Here is a 21,919-nt window from a genome sequence, read left to right on the forward strand (position 1 = left end):
GATTCATGTTTTGTATTAGTTTAAGTGTTATGCTAATTACATGAAAAACTTTGATGTGAATTATCTTTGTTCATATGAGTTGCTTAAATTAATAGAAAGGTTGATTGATTATATGTATTTTATCCATTTTAATCTAAGAATTGATTCTAAAATGTGTTTGTGTAACTTGTCCTCAAGTTACATGAAAAGTCACATTAAAGATTCTTAAAACTCATAAAAGATGGCAAAGGTTACAAAATGAAGAGTCTTGTTCTCATTAAATGGTTTTATGACTCCATAACTTGTCCTCAAGTTATGGAGGTTCAAGAGTCACTTCATTAAGTAATAAAATATGTAACCTTAATTAAATTCATAAGCTACATTATAAAGAAAAGTTACATTCTTTTATTAGTTTAAAGTCATCCATAACTTGTCCTCAAGTTATCGAACTTGAAGAGTTTTTTAATTAAAACTACTTTAAACACAAAAGTTATGGAATTAATTAGTTTTGAATAGTTTCAAAACTTGCCCTCAAGTTTTGGAATTTGAAAAGTTTTCACTTATGAATACATTAATTCCAAGTTAGCCCTTAGAATTTTAAAAGTTAAAATTCAACCCTTATACTTTATAATATTATAAGTTAATAATATTTATATATATGTATAAGAGCAAGTCAGTCTTACTGTTAGTATGCCTCATTCACGAAGCTGGTCTATAAGGGGGTATAAGGTTACTGCCTATAAAATGGCAGTTTAATGGGTGTCCACTCTCACCCACCGCTTCCTTGACTGGTGGAGGGTCGTTAGCCGAACGGGTAGGACAAAGACTATAAATTCTCCCTTCATTAAAAGTATTAATGATAAATACTAAGTAACTAAAACTTTTATAAATACCCAATCTTAGTTACTTAGGAAAATGTGAATAAGGTGCTAATCCATGAAATTACACTTTGCACTTTGTTTAAGTCAGTTAGTGGAGCGTGTGTGGTTAACTGGCACACTAACTCGTATTTAACAAGGTAGGCAAAGGGTAACTTAATGTTTATCATAGTATCGATGGAGCATGTGTGGTTAACCGGCACATCGATTAAGGGGTAAACACTTGAGGGTACCAAGTAATTTGCATGGTTACTTCATACCTTGTTTTGTGATCCTCGGCATCTCAGTCACAAAACCTGAAGGGCACACTCGAGATTGAAACATGTCATTGAAAAGTTCAATGAATCTCAAAAGATCTAGGAGTTTCAAATCCAATTAAAACCTAATAATACATTTCGTTTATCTTGGTGGAAATTGGTGAATCGTCATTCACCTACCTTCAAATATTTTATAGCTTGGATTACGGCATCCGTCTTCTAAGTTATAAAATAGTTTGTTGGGTCCTAGCCTTAATATTTCATATTGGGTGTGATATTAAGGACTTTAGATCAACTATCTTGAATATCTCCCAAAAGATGTCTAAGTTCAGACATCTATGATATTCCCAAATCTCTTGGAACTTCACTTCTTTCACCGCCTCCAATTATTCTCCCTAACCCACAAGTTCTTGAAAAGTTTCAGGCCACTCTATCCCTATTGGAAAGCAAGGTCTATGTGTGATCACATCTTGGAGATGAAGTCATGTATTAACAATCCGGGAGAGTTGGGTGTCAAAGTCTAGAGGAAGTGGATGCTCAATCACTTTCTAAGTCACATAGTGAATTCCTTTAGGACTCCTATGAAATAGACTATGACAAGACCCTTAATGATCTTATGTATTTGCTTGGTGTTGCTAAATCAGAAATGATTTGGTGTACTAGTAAAGCAAATTTGATTAGGAGATCAATTTCCCAAAACTTTATGGACAGGGACAATAGTGACACAGTAAATCCAGAAAAAGCATTCTCTTCCCAATGGAAAGGGATTGGCCATAGTTAACTTGGTTGACCAAATGGTAAAGAGAAAGGCTAAGTCTGAGATAGTCCCATTTACTATTACCTAAGGGTCCATATGTTTCTCTTGCCAAAGGAAGGGGCTTTGGTTACGAAGCTGCCAAACTTACCTAAGGATGGTAAAGTCAATAAGTTTGACTTTATTTCAGGTAAAGTCCAATGTCTAACTCTATTAAGTTCCTACTTGGAGATTCTTATTACATGATGTGACTGGGTCACATGATGATGTTTTAAGAATAAAAGAAACATAAAGAAACTTAAAGGAAGTATATGCTGATTCTGATTGCGAAGATGGATTTCGATCACATGGTTCGGTGATCAGAATTTTTGAGTTGTTGCTTAAGAGTTATGATATATTGCTTAGGTATAGATAACAACAAGGTTTTCATATGGATTGTAAGGATAAGGTTTTTTGCAAAGTTTTAAAATAAAATGAAAAGTTTTGATTTCATTTATTTTAAGTATCCTTACAATGACATTTGTGGAAAAATTGTTGCTTATAAGATTCCATTGATAGCAATATTGAAAATGGATTTTATTCTTTCGTCTGTGGTAGTGTCTAATTTTACTAAGGAAAGATTCTCATCACCCAAGTTTAAATTGGACCGAAACTTGGAATCATGCAAGTTGTATAGTATGATGAATGAGAATTTTCATCTTTGGAAAATTAAGACTAATTCCTTGTTCACATGTATATATTAGTCAAGGGAAGGACAAAGGGATCGGGTACACTTGGGTGTGTGCTGGTCAGGTCCACCACAAAGAATATTCGTCATGATTTACTAAAGCTTAGTAAATATGGTTATACTTACAAGTTTAAGTATAATTCTGAAACATTGAAAAATACTTCAATGTATGGCAGAACGAATGAGAAGAATCAAATTTGGTAGAAAGATAAAAGTTTCTCAAATTTGAAAAGACGGGAGAGTACTTTAGTATCATGTTTATGATCATCTTAATGATTAAGATACCATATCACAATTGATCCTCTAAGGTCATCTTAGTGCATTTTTATGACTAAGAAGAGGAGTCATGAATTGTTGAAATGGTTAAATCAAAAAGATGAGTCATACTTCGTTCCAAAAAAATTCTTAGATTCATACTCCAAGATTGTAACTTGAGTGATATATCTTAAAGAAGGTTTATTAACACTAGTCAAATGTAAGAGTAAAAGGTTATCTACTCTTGTATATTTGAAATTGGTAAGTTGTGATGCTTTAGATAAAACAGAGACCAACTTAGACCAATTGTGTGAAGTGTTTGTCTTGATAAAGAATCCGCACTATCTCTTGTATATTTGGCAAGTGAGTCTTATATGTCAAGAGGACAGTGGGAGTCCTAAAGCTCTTGAAAGTTTCAAGACCTAATCAAGAATAAAACCTGAAATTCTTCACTAGCACATGACTTGAGGTGTATAACCTATCATGTTGACATTTCTATGCCTATTCAAGTTAACTTTGCATAGTAGTTTTGTGAGTTCTCAATTGGTTGCACAGCTACTTGGAAGCTATGGCAGGCCCTTGTGCTGCCAGGTGGCAAGAACTTAAGATTGCACAAGTTCAATCCATATGAGTTTGGATTTGTCACTAACCTTGTCTTGTGATTATGGTTTTGACAAATTCATATGGGTAGGAACTAATACACCATAAAAATCTAAGTGTCATAAGGTTTCTCTCCGATTCATGAAAATGATGGTGAGGAAACACTTTCACTAAGTAGATTTTTTAAGTAGATAGAAATTGTGATATTTTCAGTCTCAAAGTCGTTAGTGGAGCGTGAGTGGTTTACCGGCACACTAACATAGACTTGTGAGAAGTGGCAAAGGTTTAACCAATCGAGACTATGATTACGGCATCCCTTTTCATAGTTCTGAAATTGTGTAGATATATCAGTGAGCTATCTAGGATAAGGTGTATGATTATGATAAAGTTTTATCAAAGCAATCTAGTATCAGAAATCTGAACTTTGGTAAGAAAGTCAATAAAGTATTGATTTCTAGAAGTCCAGTTGATTTCTGAGTACATGTCAAACCTAGTGGGAGCATAAGTGTTATGCTAATAATCATCATGTTAGTGGGAGCATGATAATTATAATAAGTATTGCAAGTTAGCAATGTTAATTATAGAAAACAAAAGTTCAAATCATGAGGTTGCAAGGGTTGAAAAAGCTGTTTTGCTATAACTAAGGGAGAGGAAATTATACTTCATTTCAATTCTAAAAGGCTTAGATTGAGATTTTAATCATTTTAGTCAAGAATATATATATGAATTTCATGTTGGATTGGCTCAACTTAAGGAAATTCTATATATTGCGTTCTCAAAATTCGGTTATGATTACGGCATCCCTTTTCATAGTCAAATTTTGAGAATATGGCAAACAAAAATTATTATGGCAAAAGACTGGTCTAGAACCATGTCTTTATGTGAAACATCATGAATCGTGTCCCATTTACTTTGGGTACAAGATCGATTACATGTGCTATAATATTTATCCTTTTTGAATTTTCCAAATGCCTTGGGGCATTAAGGAGGAAAATGTCTAGAATTGGATATGACTAAAGTGATTAAGCAATTGTCGAGGACAATCTAAGGTTTACCAAAGATTGCTTGCTAAAGGACACTTGGAAGTATAATGTTAATATTGGAAGGACCATATTGACATAGTCTGAAAAAAGGCAACTCTTGTTCAGAAGTGGGATTCATAATGGGAATATAGAGTTGTCTTCATAGGTGGAAGCAATCTGTGTAAGGTTAAAGAAACTTAATGCAAGAAGCATGTTCAAAGCAATGCGCTTTGAATCTGATACGTCATTTTCATGGAATTGCTCTCCATTGGAATACTCTGTAATGATTGTTGCCAAGGCTTTGTGGCTTTGTGCATAATCATTACAAGAGGAACAGTGCATATAAGTTTAAAATCTAAACAGATTTCGATAAATGATAGGAATTTGGAGTTCTTACATTTAAGACAAGGATTTGGGAGTGTGAAAAGAGAATCATTGAAATTATGTTCAATTGATCTAGTTCACAAAGAAATGGATCATATACAAACATAGATTTCATACTTGGTGTATGGCAAAGCTATTGTTTAGAAAACATAATGTACATGCTTGGAACATGGGACACCAAGTGTTTTTTAATTCAAGTATAAGTTGATAAAACCGAAACAATGAATAATGAGTAATCAGTATGGTGATAAATAGAAAGTGTTTTATATAAATTCATAGGTTTTGATACCATATTAGATTCATTTATTCTTGTGTTTCACTTTGCATGTTTTGACTTCCATAATAACTAGGTTATTCTTCTGGAATAACTAAGTTATTCAAACCATCCACAGTCGGTCATATGTTGGAAGTAGATATGAATCAAGACTGTCATGGGTTGGCTTGTAGAGGTCCAAGTTGGTGGACAAAGTTGTGCTACAACACTCATGAGTGCTCATAAGTTCTGAGTATTGGATTCAACCCGCGCTCATTTGAATCACTTCATGGATTTTATCACGAGTGATCATGAGACGATAATATCTTATATTCTTCAAACCTAGAGATATGAGTTGTTACTATGAGTTGATGACATTTGCGGGTAGCCGATGAAAATACATCCCTCACTATGTGCCAATGAGGGAGCTTTCCCTGTCCACATCTCGTGAGATGTTTTCGCAACCTTCTTCATGGGAACTAGGTTAAGGATATGGGCGGCAATCTCTAAGGAATACCCCCATAAAGCTATTGGTAACGAAGTCCGACTCATCATAGAACGAACCATGTCTAACAAGTTTCGATTACGTCTCTCAGGCACACCATTCAATTGTGGCGTCCTAGGAGGCGTCAATTGTGAAACAATTCCGCATTCCTTTAGATAGTCATGAAACTCAAGACTTAGGTACTCTCCTCCTCAATCAGATTGAAGCATCTTGATTTTCCCACCCAACTGGTTCTCCACTTCATTCTTAAACTCTTTGAACTTTTCAAAGGTTTCCAACTTTTGCTTTATTAAGTAGATATATCCATATCTGCTATAATCATCTGTAAAAGTCACGTAGAAGCGGCAAGCATCCCTTGTGGTAGATCTAAAGGGCCCACAAACATCTGTGTGTATGAGATCCAATAGACCCTCACCCCTTGCACAAGTGCCAGTAAAGGGTGACTTGTTCATCTTCCCAAGTAAACAAGACTCACACGTGTCATCATTCCTAAGGTCGAATGAATCCAACAGTCCATCCTTTTGGAGTTGGGTTATGCATTTCTTGTTGACATGGCCAAGCCGACAATGCCACAAGCATGCTTTGTCCAAACTATTGGACGAATCAATATTCAACACATCATTTCCTAAGTTGTCTACAACCAACACAGATTCATATATTCCATTACAAGGTAATGCATTAAAATAGAAAACACCATCAAGATAAACATTAATAGAACCATTACTATTATCAAATGAATATCGAAACCCTTGTCTATATAATCCATGAAAAGAAATGATGTTCCTTGCCATATCTGGTGAATAGCAACAATTATTTAAATCTAACCCTAGCCCATTACTCAGCACTAAGGAATAAACTCCGATCTTGGTAACTGGTGATGATCTTCTGTTTCCTATGACCAAGTTTATCCTTCCATGCTCCACTTCCCTACTTTCTCTTAGGCCCTGCAAATTAGAACAAATGTGGAAACCACATCCAGTATCAAGAACCCATGAAGTAGCAAGTGATAAGTTATTAGATTTAATTGAATACATACCTGCAAAGGTGGGCTTTATCTTCCCATCCTTAATGTCTTGCATATATTTAGGGCAGCTTCGTTTCCAGTGGCCCTTCTCATGGCAGTAAAAGCACTCTGCATCCTTAGGGACAGAAGATGGCTTAGCGGAACCAACTTTGTTCCCACTAGAAGAGGAACCACCTTGGGACTTTCCCTTTTGGTGGCTCTTAGAAGGAGCCTTCCTCTTCTTACCCTTTCCTTGCCCAATTGCCGACACCGGGGTCGAATCAGTAGGAGTTGATGCAACAGATTTATCCTTTAGGTTACTCTCAGCAGTCCTCAACAACCCTTGTAGCTTACTCAAAGTGACCTCTTCTTTGTTCATGTAGTAGGTCATTCTGAACTGGTTGTAGCACGGAGGCAAAGAGTGGAGGATGATGCCAATAGCCAAATCCTCATCAAAGTTAACATTTAACTTAAGAAGACTATCGACATACCTCTTCATCTTCTGCAGATGCGAGGTTAGGGATTCTCCACTCCCCATCCTAGCGGTGATCATATTAGTAATGATCTCATAGCGCTCTTGCCTCGCGTTTTGGTGATACCTATCCATTAAATATTGATGCATCTCGAATGGATACATGTCCTCGTAGGACTTTTGGAGTTCTGCATTCATAGTCGCGAGCATGATGCAATGAACCTTCGTAGCATCACGTTCATGTGCCTCAAAGGCAATGCTTTCTTCAGCAGTGGTAGTTTTTGGATTGATCTTTTCAAGCTTCTCGTCGAGGACATATTCTTTGTCCTCGTAGCGAGTGATCATTCGAATGTTTCGGATCCATTCGTTGAAGTTGTTGCCATTAAAGATCACTTTCCCACATAAACCCATGAGTGAGAATCCACCAGTAGCTGTATGAGTGTTGTTGTTTGCGTTAAACATCTGAAAATAGAAAAGGACAAGTTTGATTAGATTGAATCCCCAATTAATCACCCAAATGAGAAATTAGGGCTAGGATCCAACAATATTATTTACAACTTAGAAAAGGGATGTCGGAATCTAAGAGCAAATAACTTGAAGGTAAGTGAATGACGATTCACGAATTTTCCACCATGAAAAACAAAAGAAGATTATGTTTTAAATGTTTTTGAAAACTCCTAGATCTTTGAGATTCATTGAAACTTTCAATGACATATTTAAATCTCGATATGCCCTTCAAGTTTGTGACTGGGATACCGAGGATCACAAACAAGGTCTGAATAACCATGCGAATCAACATGGTGCACTCAATGTCACTATCACCTAATCAATGTGACGGTTAGCCACACACGCTCCATTGATCTATGATAAACATCGAGCCACCCTTCGCAACCAATTTCAACCCCAAATTAGTGTGTCGGTTAACCACCCGCGCTCCACTAACGCTTGACAAGGGTACGAAGCGTAATTCCATGGAATAACATCATTTTCACATTTTACCCTAAAGTAACTAAGATCGGGATTTTGAAAAACATTTAGTTACTTGTAATATTCATTATACTTATAATGAGGAACTAAATGCCCTATCCTATCCGTTCGGCTAACGACCCTCCACCAATTAAGGAAGCGGTGGGTGAGAGTGGACACCCATTAAGCATCATTTTATAGGCAGCAACCTTATACCCCCTTATAGACCGACTTCGTGAATGAGGCCTACTAGCGATAAAAGTAGCTTATTATTATACATACATATATATATATATATATATATATATATATATATATTAATCTTATTATAAATAAAGTATAAGGTTGAATTTTAAACTTGTAAAATTCTAAAGGTTTGAAATTTAAATTATTCAAGATTAAACTTTTAATCAAAATTCAAATTTCAAGACTTGAGGGCAAGTGTTGAATTTTTCAAGAAGTAGGGGTCAAATAACAAATAATTTAAATCAAACAAATAATTTAGTGATTATCTATATTCGACATAATCCAATTTCATGCAAGATAATAGATCAATTGATTTAAACAATCAAATTTTATCATATAAGGATTTTATTATTTAACTAATTGGTAATTATCTTTTGTTTTGGTAAGGATAATCTCATAATAATAATAAAATTCGGATTTTATCATACAAAAACGATTTTGGCAATTATCCTTTAGAAAAACAACATAAAATCCCGTGTTTTCCTCTGTCTGACGACCGGACTCGCCGAGTCACTGATTGGACTCACCGAGTCCAACTAGTGACTCGCCGAGTCGAGTCGGACAGAGGCAGAAAAAACGATTTTTCAGTTAACATACGAACATTGCATCACATACAACAGAAGCCAATCAAGACTCTGATACCACTGATGGGTTTTACACACAAGATCCTTCATATGTGCTCATGGAAACTCTAATGCTTGGATCTATGTTTCTCTATTGTACATGCATTGTATCCAAGACTTACAAACCCTAATCTAGATACATGTTTTGAAAATATCAAGATATACCAGATCTAGATGTTTACCTTTTCAAAAATCTTGGATCTTCTTCTTCTTGGAGCTTAGAGTCACAAGTGTAACTCCTCTAATGGCTTACAAACACCACACAAGAAAAAAGGCAATATGAGAGAGGGAAGAGATGCTAAAATTAGCCCTAGGGTTTCCTTCGGAATCAAGTGGCCGAAAATTGAATGTAGGGGTCTCTATTTATACTATAGGCTGCTAGGGTTTCAGTTAAAACCCTAATGGACAACTTAATTGTAACACCGTGAAAATTTACAACCAATCTAAACTTTTCAAAAACAACCCAAATTCATTAAGTTATTACCAAAAGGTTTTCAGTTCATTTATTATCAGAGTATCCCAGAAACATCAACATAAAACTGAGGAGCGGTACGATCACACCTTCGCCTTGCCACGATCTCCTGAAGTACCTGAAACGATACACTGAAACTGTAATCCCAAAAGCTTAGTGAGTTACCCCCAAAATACCAACCACAATATCATACACATATCATATCATATCATAAACAAAACAACCATACATATCGAGTCTACAGTGTGACTGGTCCGCCTGCACCAGGCCTTCAGTCCACCCGGTCCACTCTCTCTCCGAGTCTACAGTATGACTGGTCGCCCGCACCGGACCTTCAGTCTGTCTGGTCCACTCCCCGAACCTCGGCACGTCTAGTCCACCCTCTTGGGGCCTTCAGCCTATCCAAACCGCTCGTCGGGCCTTCGGTCTAGCCGGTCCGCTCTGGGTATGTTTGCCTACAGCACAAAGCAGGACCCGCCTCAACCCAACCCCAGTCCAACAACCATGTGCACATAAACATATAATCACATAGCAATTCACAACTAATCAACCGATCTAGCATATCACATAACATAACAAAGTCCTAACCAGGATACCGACCTAACCGGTCGCTAGCATAGCATCATCCTATATACCGGATACCGACCTTAACCAAGTCTCTAACATACACCATCCTAACTACCAGGATGCAGACATAGCAAAGCAATAACATAGAAAACAACTACCTGGATTCCCATCCGATAAAGGGCCAGCCTTGGTGCCTTAGGCCCTGTCGATATAGTGAGGATAACTCACCTGCAACCGCGGACTTGAAGAAATAAGACTACACTGCTTCGACCACCAGCACGAACTCCTCCACTGATCATTACCATATAACCAAAACCAATAAATACCAAAAATACCCTTTGGAAGTCAAACTGGTCAACCCCTGGTCCAAGTCAAAGTCAACCTTCCTGGTTGACCCTACTCGCCGAGTCAACCCGTTGACTCGTCGAGTTCCTATGCTCATGCTACGACTCAACTTGCCGAGTCGCCCCAAGACTCACCGATTCACAGCTCAACCAAAGAGGTTAGGACTTCACGACCAGACTCGCCGAGTCCAAGAACAGATTCGTCGAGTTGTTCTTCCAACTCGTCGAGTTCCTGCCCATCATCATACAACTCACCAAGTCCACCCATGTGACTCACCGAGTTACTATGCGACTCAAGCCTGATATCTAGCTCGACTCGCCGAGTCATCTCCCAGACTCGCCGAGTCCATACGTAATATCCTCATTCAGACAATCACAGGTCATTCCATTGCTTCCAATACATAGATCTGGACTCCTAGGGCTAGATTCACATGTAAAGTTTCCAACTTTACGTACATGCAAGGCTCAACAAGCTCTAATCAAGCTAATATGAAGGTTTAAGGCAAGGACACTCTCAATCACACCCCAAAGCTATCACTTTCTGATCACATGGCTCCAAACCAACCTAGATCTGAAGTTGCAACCTCAGATCTAGTCTCTATACCCAAAATAGATCCCAACCATGCTAAAGAACCCCAAATCACACACCATGGATGAAATAACAAGGAAATAGCTTAAGGTAAGGTCCTCTTACCTTGGAGATGAGTCTAAACTGATGTAGACTTCAGATCCACAAGCTCTCTTGATGCTATCCTCAAATTCCTCCAACTTCTCTTCACCAATTTCTTCTTCCAAGCTTCAATCTTCTCAACAATGGAGTCTCTCACGATTTAGGGTTTCTATGGAACACTCAGGGAAGATAGAGGCTGAAATGAAGGCATATCATTCTTTAAATAGGGTGCAAACCCCAGGAATTAGGGTTTCTCATTCCAGCACGGACTCGTCGAGTCCAACCTCCGACTCGGCGAGTCCGATCACTTAACATGTGCCCGGCACACGCTTAGACTCGAAGATTTGAAGCTCCTACTCGCCGAGTTCCTCTTTTCCAAACTTACACTTTTACCCCCTGAACTCATGATTCTGACTTTGGGATGTTACATTAATCACCAAGTAGCCCATAGAACCTTCTGTAATAAGGCCTATGGACGAAATTATGATGGACCTTCATCATATTTTCGTTCACCCTTTAATCCATTAGGTTTCCCAAGCCCAAATACCAACTATCACACATTTGACAGTTTAAGCCCCTGTATTTAATTGTCACACCCCAAAACCAAGAACGGCGGAAACGTTCTGGGGCGGAGGACGTCATGTATAGTATCACAACACAGTAAATGTAAATAAGCAAACAACATCATCCATTGCATTAAATATATATAATTTTAATACAAGCATGTTCTGAACAGTTATAGACACCAAAATAATGTAAGTCAAAATAATATGAAATGAGTCTTGAATGCGCTCCATCTTCTCAAAAGTTGGCCTCGGTACCTGTCTACTGATGACCTGAGAATACAAGTTATTTTGAAAGAGTTTATTAGCATTAAGCTGGTGAGTTCATAAGTATTTTAGTGTCAATGTTTGTTGTCAAAAACGTTTGAACCTGTCTCAATGTATAAGTTTGTAAAAATGTAAGTAAGTGTTTGAACGTGTTTGTAAAAGTTTGAATCTCTCAGAAAAACCTATATTTTCTATTAAAGTAACCTTCTACCAAGGCTTAATTGTTTTGTATACTCGTTTATTGTAAAAGTGTGTAATTTCCCAAGTGTAACTATCATTTAATAAAATATAGTTTGTACATTAATGTTTAAGTGAGGTTATCACTAATATGTAATGGGTAAATCATTGTAGTACTGTAGTTTTGTATAATAGGAACTACTGTTGTACTAACTACCTTAAACCAGATTTATATTAAGGTATAATGTGATAAATTGCACCATGCTATCGACTGGTAACGACGACATAATGAATGGTCGTAATAAAGAAATGACGTTTGGCACCCGCAGACCTGCAAGTCCGGCTGTAGCTAGCAGCAAGGTGTAGGATAGTCAATCCAGTATAGATCTATACGCAAACTCACGCTCTCCCTCCAAGAGAATTCTAGCTACAACTCGGGCCATGACATTTAAGGCATACTCCGACACAGTGGATCACAATTGTTAACGTATTCATGTATATGTATTGTTTCTCGTTCTAGTATAGTTGTATATGTTCTCCTTCTAGTATAGATGTATATGTCCTGTTTCTAGTATAGATGTATATGTTCATGTTTCTAGTATAGCTGTATATGTACATGTTTCTAGTATAGATGTATATGTTCATGTTTCTAGTATAGCTGTATATGTACATGTTTCTAGTATAGATGTATATGTTCATGTTTCTAGTACGTATGTATATGGAAGTAGTTTTATATCTATATATGTATATTTGATATATAATTAATATTGAAACGACCTTCGGATGGTCATCCGAAATCCCACCAGACCACATCCAAATCGAGGAAAAGGAAATAGGGCGGGTGGCATTCCTAAGCCCTTTAAACATTATTTATACATCTATACATATATGGGCATGCAATTTATAATAAGTAAAAGCATAAATAAGAATTTTATAAGACATTTGAACCATAAATATTATTTCAAGAAAAGATCGACTTGATGTCAATCTATAAAACAATTTGAAGGCATAAGTTTGAATAAACAGTATAAGTAATTTGAACATTTGTTTGAATCACAGTTGTAAATAAGTTTGAAAAGTATAAGAGTTTGAAAAACATTTCAAAGTAAAGCAGTTTGATAAACAGTTTGAACAGTGGTAAAAATCATTGGTTTCCTAGTTATTAATCACATGTGATTAAATGCAATCACATGTGATTGAAGCAATAACTATAAGTGTTTGACTTGTATTCCCCCCCCCATAAAGTATTTAAAACATTTAAAATCATTTCAAAGGTTGATTAAAGGGGTATGAACTCACTTGTGGTGAGCTGTTTGAATTGCAGTGTCGGATACCGTGCTAGGTGGCAAACGGAGACTTGGTTACATGCACGGGCCTAGTTATCATATAATAAGCATATAAATAACTAATTAGCCAAATAATAACTTAACAAATAAGTTAAGACACTTAGGAACATGTAAAACACTTTGCATAAGTGTTAAAGGTCCTAATGGTTGCATCTAAGTTGATACGGGACAAGGCAAAAGGGTTTGGAAGCACCAAAGACCTTGTATAAGAGTTCACCACCCAACAAACCCCACCTTTGGAGTTTACGGCCGTAAACTCATGGGTTTACGGTCGTGAACTCCTCACTTGGTGGTTTTGGGTGTTTTAAGGTGTTATCTTGATCCTAGAATACTCCTAGCTTTGTTGGAATAATACATGAAGTAGTTTAAGGCCCTAGAATGCTTCTTAGAGGAGTTTACGGCCTAATGTCCATATCCCCTAGAGTTTACGGCCGTAAAATCCTATGGGGTGTTGGATTTTAATTCATTTGGGGCACTTGCACATCTAGGATAGCTTCCATGTTTTTATCTAAGGCTAAAGGGGACAAGAGGCACACATTTGTGCCTTCACTTGGAGTTTACGGCCCAAGTGATGTTCCTTGGCCGTAAACTCCCTTTTAGGGGTGGTTTTGATGTCCTTTCCTCCTCATTCAAGTCCTAGGTGTTCAAGGGTAATTGTCTTAAGGCCTTAGGGGTGTTTAGGGTGCATTTTGCCCAAGAAAAAGGGGTTTACGGCCCAAGAGCATATCTTGGCTGTAAACTCCTAAAACTTCATGATTTTGAAGTGTTTTGATGTCTAAAATAGTCACAAGCATTTGAGGGTTAATGTCCTTAAGCTTTAGGGGTGGTTTAGGGCACTAAAAGCCCTTGAAAAGGGGTTTACGGCCCAAGAACTCTCCTTGACCGTAAACTCCTATAACTTATGGTTCTTTGATGATTTCAAGCCTCAAATGATTATACATTAAGTCCCTAACTAGTTGTCTATCAAGGAAATGGGACTAGGAAGCTTATAGGCCTCGTTTTGGAGTTTACTCCCCAAGAACGTTCTTGGGCGGTAAACTCCCGGATCTTGTAGTTTAAACATGTAATTAATGTTATAAAGCATATAACAAGTAATAAAACACATCTAGTAAAGTGGACTCACAATCTGGGATAAAAACCCAAAGATCCGTCAGAGAGAAAATGGCTTTTCTCTAGTTGGAAATGTGAATAATGAATTAATTAATTCAGAAATCTATTTATAGTCCTGAAATATTTTGGCAGAAAATATTTTTATTCTGGAAATAGGACTGCAACATTATGAAACTTGGAATGTTCAAATTTCACAAAACCAGGAGCATCCACTCTCCTGATATCTCCCTAAACGTAAACCCTAATGTACACAAACTTGTTCGGAAAAGTATGCAAATCACTGAAACTGGACTAGCTTCTATTGAATAGATAATGTTCGTACAAATGGAAATTTCGGTTTGTCACATTAATTAATCTCTTTTAGCCACCAAATTAATTCCTAATTAATTAATGACTAATATTAATTAAATAATATGATTTCCCTTTTAATATATTAATCATATAACATATTAATAAATCATAATTTCCTTTCTCTCCATAAATTACCTTGTCAAGTTGCTTTGGAGAAGGCAACCCAAAAGTACCATGCGCAACCGGGTCAAGTTCATACCAAATATAGTTTCGAGCTTAGACACTAATCCAACATTTATCAGATTGCGAAGGCGTGACTGTACACACACATCATCAACTGTATGATTCTAGATTCCACGATGTCTTCATTATAACTCTGATTTCTGAATATTGGTCTATGAACAAATGATTTTTCCTGAATGTAGCTTTATTGAGAATGGATATTATATGATTTTAAAATGAAAAATTTAGCATGAGTTTTTGGGATATTACAAATCAACCCAAGAAATTACCGATTTTTGATTTCTACTTTTTAATCAAGTGAAAGAAAACACCTTAATAGAGTCAAAAATCATTTTGTTTCCTAAACTTAATGTTTCAAAACACCTTATCATTTCTAATACTCAAAATGATCCAAAAAGTAGTATCAATTATCGATTCCACAATCTCCTTTCTCTTAGTATTGCACGACAATACCTCCAACAAATTGAAATACTCTGTAACCAAGAGAACCATAGGCTTTTCCAAATCCATCCACATACAAATTCCATCCTAAGTCCTTACGGTGGTTTCAACTTGTAAAAAAAATATTGGACATTTTTTGGATCACCAACACAGATCATAAGTAAGGAATTTGGTACATTGATACCTTTGTCAATAATATTCACTCTTAACAGGAGATGATACAAAAGCAAAGACCACATAAAAATGTTCACATTTTTAGGAAAAAATCGATTCTATCTCATGACTTCATTCATTACTGGAAATAATTATCTAATCTTTTCCGAATATCACTCGTCATGAATGTATCAATATCATCCAACCTCCACCCCCACGAAGCCGAACGAGTGTGCAAGGTGGTATGCAGAATCAGTTGTAACAACTTAATATACTTCTTAGTTTCCATACCTCCACAGGCACTTCTACGTTACTACCAAGAACTACCCGTAACACTTAATATGTCATAAATCAATCAATTTTTATTTAACTCTAACAAATACATTCAAGGAGCATGATTATGTAAAGCCATATACCCTACCCAAATATCATTCTAAAACCGAGTAGATGATCCATCTCCCACAAAAAAAAAAGCTCTCAAGTTTTCCAAATCCTTCCTAATATATAATAGAAAGATAGACATATAATAAATGCCCACCTCCCCAATAACCGACTTAAGCAACATCGAATGAGCTCCATTCACATCAAACTGACCTTCTAATTAGACATTTTATTCTCAGATCATTGAATAATCTTATTCCAACCCTTAACTCTAGCCATATTATCAACAATAGGAATACCAACAAGGAATGTAATTTACATTATTTACAACTAGCTAATGTTGGGAATTGCTCCACTTCCTCGACTCTTATTCCCAACCCAAAAAGATTAGACTTATTTAGATTAATATAAAGGCTAAAAAACGAATAAAACATCGAAGTAAACAAACACCGATTGCAATAATTTCTGTTGACCATTCACCCAAAAAATAACAAAATTATATGGAATTGCATCTAAAAAGATTTGAAATACTTAATTCACAATCACCAATCTTTACACCAACAACAAAATTATATTGAATTGCATCTAAAATAGAAACATGTAAACCCTCCATGACCAGGGTAAATAAAATCGGAAACAATATATCTCTTTGTCTCAACCCCCTTTCTAAAGCAAACTATTTAGTTGGACTGCCATCTATCATCAAACCCCAAAAAAATCAGAATTTGATCCAAATACATCCAACATACATAGTCATACGCCTTCTAGAATTCAAGTTTAAACATCATTAAAGTTTTTTTTCTTATACCAATTTATCACTTCATTCAACACCAACGCCCAATCTAGAATTTGTCTCGCTTTAATGAAGACAGACTGTTCTCAACACTAACAATAGTACAATACTATCAACTAACTTTTCTAGACGGTTAGCCAAAAGTTTAGCTATGATCTTATACTGAACTCCTATTAAGCTAATATGACGAATTTCAGAAACATGAGTAAGGCTAGAAACTTTCGGGATTGAAGTCACAAAACAAGAATTGCACCCCGATGGAATATTAGTCGTAGACATAAATTCCTACACCAAATCCATCAATTTGATAAACTCAAAATTAAACACTTTATCACTACCATATGACCAAATTGCTTCTTTGACCTCCTGGGCCGAAATGTTTGTACCAAAGTTGAGAATTGGTCCACCAGCTTAAATTGTAAAAATTGAAAAATACTTGCTTCACCCTTTGAGGTTCGGTTACCCATTCACCACCTTCCACTCCGGGAATGACAAACATTCTCTTTCTTTTATTAATCATCAAATGATATAATTTTATGTTCTCATTTCCATCACTTTTCTTTGGTAATCTAGCATTTTGCTTCAAATTTGAAACCTTCATTTTGAACGTAATTCTTTGATACTCTTTCCCGAGTTCAATTTAACAAGAGAAAATAAAGGAAATAGATGGAAATGAGAAGAAAAATAAAATAAATTGGTGTTCCCGAGTTTCATTAAAGGAAAGAAGTAGAGGGAAATGGAAGAATCATTTTCCCTCATAACTTTCCTTCCGATTTGGAAGGATTTGAAAAGAAAGAACTAAATGATTAATTTTTTTCCACTTCTTTTTAATTCGGGAACACAAAAGATAATATTATTTTTCTTTCTTTTCTCTCCTGACTTTCTTTTCTTTTCTTTTCTTTAGTATCTTTTGTTAAACTCGGGAACTAGACATCATGTATCGGCGTTTACAAAAAAAAAAAAAAAAAAAAAAAAAAAAAAAAAAAAAAGCGATTATTTATCACATTAATAGTGGCCGTCCCTATATCAACTAATTTATCCATTTCTTTTATTTATTTATTGATTTTTTTTTTAAGTTGGACCCTTAAGTCTCAATAACCCCCATGCCAACTTTGAGTAGATTTCTTTAACCTCTTAATTTATTTTCAAAACTGACATGCTTAATCAGACTCAAAAATAGATTTCATAGCAACATCCTTTTCCCTTTATAATATCGTCATACATGTTTTTTTTTTTTTTTTAAAAACATATTGATTACATACCTACATAATAATTAGACGATCATTCAAAATCTAGTAATACGATAACATTCGAGAATCCCTCCGCAAGATATAAGAAATTCATAATATTATTACGAATATGATAAGAGAGATACACAGAATATATTACATATTTGTTTAATAATATTAAATAAGCTTTATACATATATTTTATGTTATTATAGCTTTTCAAAAAAGAGAAATTAAATATCTTCCTACATTTAATTTATATTTATCGTCCTACCATATCAAATCTTGACATATATCATATTTCACATTTAATAAAATTAATAATATTTCACATTTAATAAAATTAATAATATTTTAGTCTACTTGTCATCATTTAATATGGATAAAAGATAATAGGACTAAAATATAAAAATATCTTTCAAAAATCAATCATTTCTTTTGCACAATTCTAGCGTTTCAAATCATGAATGATCTTATTTCTTATTTTATTGAGAAACAAACAACATATTTTCCTTTTCTAGGTTAGTCTACATTAGCAATTTACCAGGTTGTCAACCTAATTACCTAAAACATGGTGATTGGGCTCAATTGAAAAAAAAAATCAAACCCTATTCAATCTTTTTGACCAGTTAATATATTCGCAAGGGTTTGTTTGAACTCCAAAGCATTTCGCTTTCCGCATCATTCTCCAGTCACCATCACCGGTTTCAACCCATAATGCCATACACCCACACTTGATCACTTGTTTCAAAACCCCTCAAAATTTCAATGAAACCCCACACCCGACATCATCGACAAACCCTAAATCAATCCTTCAAACATGTCTAGTTTCATCTTCGATTCAATCAAATAATCATGATTTCATCGCCATTACCATCTCCATGGATTCCCACATTGCTCCTTCTGTTACTCTCTCTTCCAATCTTTTTCTTCTTCGCGTCGCACATCCTCCCTTCGCCACCGCCACCCATTTCCCTCCCCGACGAACTCGACGATCTCACCCTATTCCGTCGAGCCGCCGCCCTCGAATCCCACCCTAACCATAAACCCAAATCCCGACTCGGTTCTACCAACTCCAAACCCAAAATCGCTTTCCTCTTTCTTACCAACTCCGACATCCAATTTGCCCCTTTATGGGAAAAGTTCTTTAATGGCAGTAAATCAAATCGGAATCTTTACACCATATATATTCATGCTGACCCGACTGTTAAAACCAAATTCAAATCCCCAGGTGGTGTTTTCTCTCAAGATCGACTCATTCCTGCTAAACAAACCCATCGTGCTACAGCAACGCTCATCTCCGCCGAGCGCCGCCTGCTCGCCAACGCACTTCTTGACGACCCTTCTAACGCATTCTTCACATTAATCTCTCAACATTGCATACCCCTTCATTCATTTCAGTTCTTTTACAACACCCTTTTCGAAGCTAGTTCACATCAAGTAGCCGAATTCAGACACCTCAAATACAAAAGCTTTATCGAAATAATTTCCAAAGATCCTAATCTTTGGGACAGGTATAATGCCAGAGGCAAAAAGGTGATGCTCCCTGAAGTACCATTTGATGAATTCCGAGTGGGTTCACAGTTTTTTACACTTACACGGCGGCACGCTCTGATGGTGATTCAAGAACGACGTTTATGGAAGAAATTCATGCGGCCATGTTTAAGATCTGTAGCTTGTTACCCTGAAGAACATTACTTTCCCACATTTTTATCAATGGAGGATCCAGAAGGGTGTAGTGGCTATACATTGACTAATGTCAATTGGACTGATAGTGTTAATGGACACCCGTATACTTATCATCCATCTGAATTGTCGCCTGAGCTTATTTACAAACTCCGGAGGTCAAATTTTGTGCAACCTTACATGTTTGCGCGGAAATTTACGCCAGATTGCTTGAATCCATTGATGGATATGGCTGATGATGTCATTTTCCGGGACTGAAATCTTTTGATATCTGGTAAATTCTCTCTCTCTTAGATTGCATTTCTGGTTTTGTTAAGTTAATTATGCTTTCTTAGTTGATTTGTATGTGAATTAATGTGGGTTTTGGTTTGGTAAAGTCGCTTTCATTATGACCTAAATGATGGGCATCAATGGAAGTTGATCAATCATCATGCTGCACATGATGTGTTTGATTACTTTTCTGTTTAGTGTAGCAACTATAGGTCGTAATAGTAACAAAGTATTTTAGGTTATATTTCTTTTTAAGCTAATGGGCTTTATCTAGTAAGCTGTATAATGGATTAGTGGTGCTCCTTTCTTAACAGAGAAAGACAGAAAACATGCTTTCCCAATAAGTCTAGAGTTTTTAAAAATTTGCTCTCATTTCTTTTTCTTCATTTTTCTCCAAGTGTGTTGTCATTTTCTTTAGTATTTTTCAAACTTCATTTATTGAAAACAAATACTACTTATATAGAAAAAAAAAAGAACAATCAGTTAGTTAAAACCATTGATGTTTCCATGGTGTAAGCTAGAGATCTTGGGATTTCTTTTCCTTTCCCATGTAAAAACTGCATCATTTCTCTTTTTGGGAAATTCACATGTTAATACAAAACAATACCATTTTGTTGTATAAATTGTTTATATTCATATGGGTACATGGAATTTCTCAAATTTGTCTTTATTGAAGGGTATTTTAGATATCTAAAAGAATCTTAAGGAAGTTATCTTCAATCTTTTAATGGTGCTTTGGTTTTTCTTGTTCACATGTGCAGCTGGTATTTAGTTTCAAGGTGAGTGTACATAACTACATACAGGTGGTAAAGAGTAATGTGAAGACAGGAATTTGACAGGGGTTAATGTGCCTAAATGCAGAAGTTATCTGAAATTAAGGAAATATGATTAGAATACACAAAAACAGAAAGCCAAAATAGCTATGTTAACGTCAACTTTTATTAAGATTGTTGCTCCTTTTTTTTTTTGAGATTGTAAGATTCCTTCGTTGTACATAGTAATGCAAATACTTGTTAACTTTTTAGAGGAATAATAATCTTGTTATCATAATGGGTTGGATTTGTTCTATATAAAATACAATTTAGATCTTATAATGGTGACTGTTCAAAATTTGGAGAAATTATGGCAGATGAGTTTGAAATATGATGAACTTGTTTCTATAGGTTCACAAGTTAAACACACATCCAAATGTATTTTCATCAATCAAAGTAAATACATAATTTCACTATTAAAAAGGTATTCTTTCATTGATTGCAAGCCTATTAATAATTTAAGGGTGTGTGTGGTGTTGTTTAGAGTCAAAACCGCAAACCATACTACAAAGGTTCTAAACCATGTTATGCGGTTTGGTGCGTTGCAGGCAGTTTTAATGCGATTTGTGGTTTGAGAATATAAGTTCCATGGTATAGAGTAAAATAGAATTTTTTTAATGGTTATCTGTTGCTTATGATCAAAAGAAAAAACATAAATAAAAAAACTCATTATTTGGTCCTTGTTATACTTCATCTTGGTCCTTGTTATATTTCATCGGCAAAGAGACATAAGGTATAGATTTTGTTGTCTGTTTTTCTACTAATCGAGAACTGAAATTCATAGAAGATATTATTAAATATAATGTTTTTAATTCAAGAAAAAAAATCTGGAATGAAAAGTAATATGTGCGAACTAACGTACGCACAATTATGTCATTTTTAAATTTTAAGTATCAATATTATGATTAATCCCAAAATGTTTCGAAACTGTTCTTATTTTATCACGTATCTTGATATTCTTAAGGGAGGAGGGAGTCATTCCCTTCCAGCCCATTGAACCCACTGCCACGTCACTTTTTCTCTTTTGTTTTTCTTCATGTTTCCGAACCCACAATACATGGAAATGATATATTTTTGAACCCACTCAACCCACTCAATTATAAAAAATACAAAACAATCAAATGTAAAATCTTAATTAGCAATAGAGTTATCGGCGGTACCACTCCCGCTTCAACGAGTG

General features: G+C 35.6%; 1 protein-coding gene across 1 annotated transcript; it reads left to right on the forward strand.

Moving 5' to 3' along the window:
- The first annotated feature begins 18,583 nt into the window (after positions 1–18,583).
- On the forward strand, positions 18,584–20,977 carry LOC145093788 (glycosyltransferase BC10-like). The gene is made up of 2 exons (XM_079032029.1): positions 18,584–19,931; positions 20,689–20,977. The coding sequence occupies exon 1, from the start codon at positions 18,827–18,829 to the stop codon at positions 19,913–19,915; it is 1,089 nt and encodes a 362-aa protein (XP_078888155.1). The 5' UTR covers positions 18,584–18,826; the 3' UTR covers positions 19,916–19,931; positions 20,689–20,977.
- Positions 20,978–21,919: the final 942 nt, after the last annotated feature.

This window comes from Lactuca serriola, chromosome 3, assembly GCF_051521515.1.
Source record: "Lactuca serriola cultivar US96UC23 chromosome 3, Lser_US96UC23_V15, whole genome shotgun sequence".
Lineage (NCBI taxonomy): Eukaryota > Viridiplantae > Streptophyta > Magnoliopsida > Asterales > Asteraceae > Lactuca > Lactuca serriola.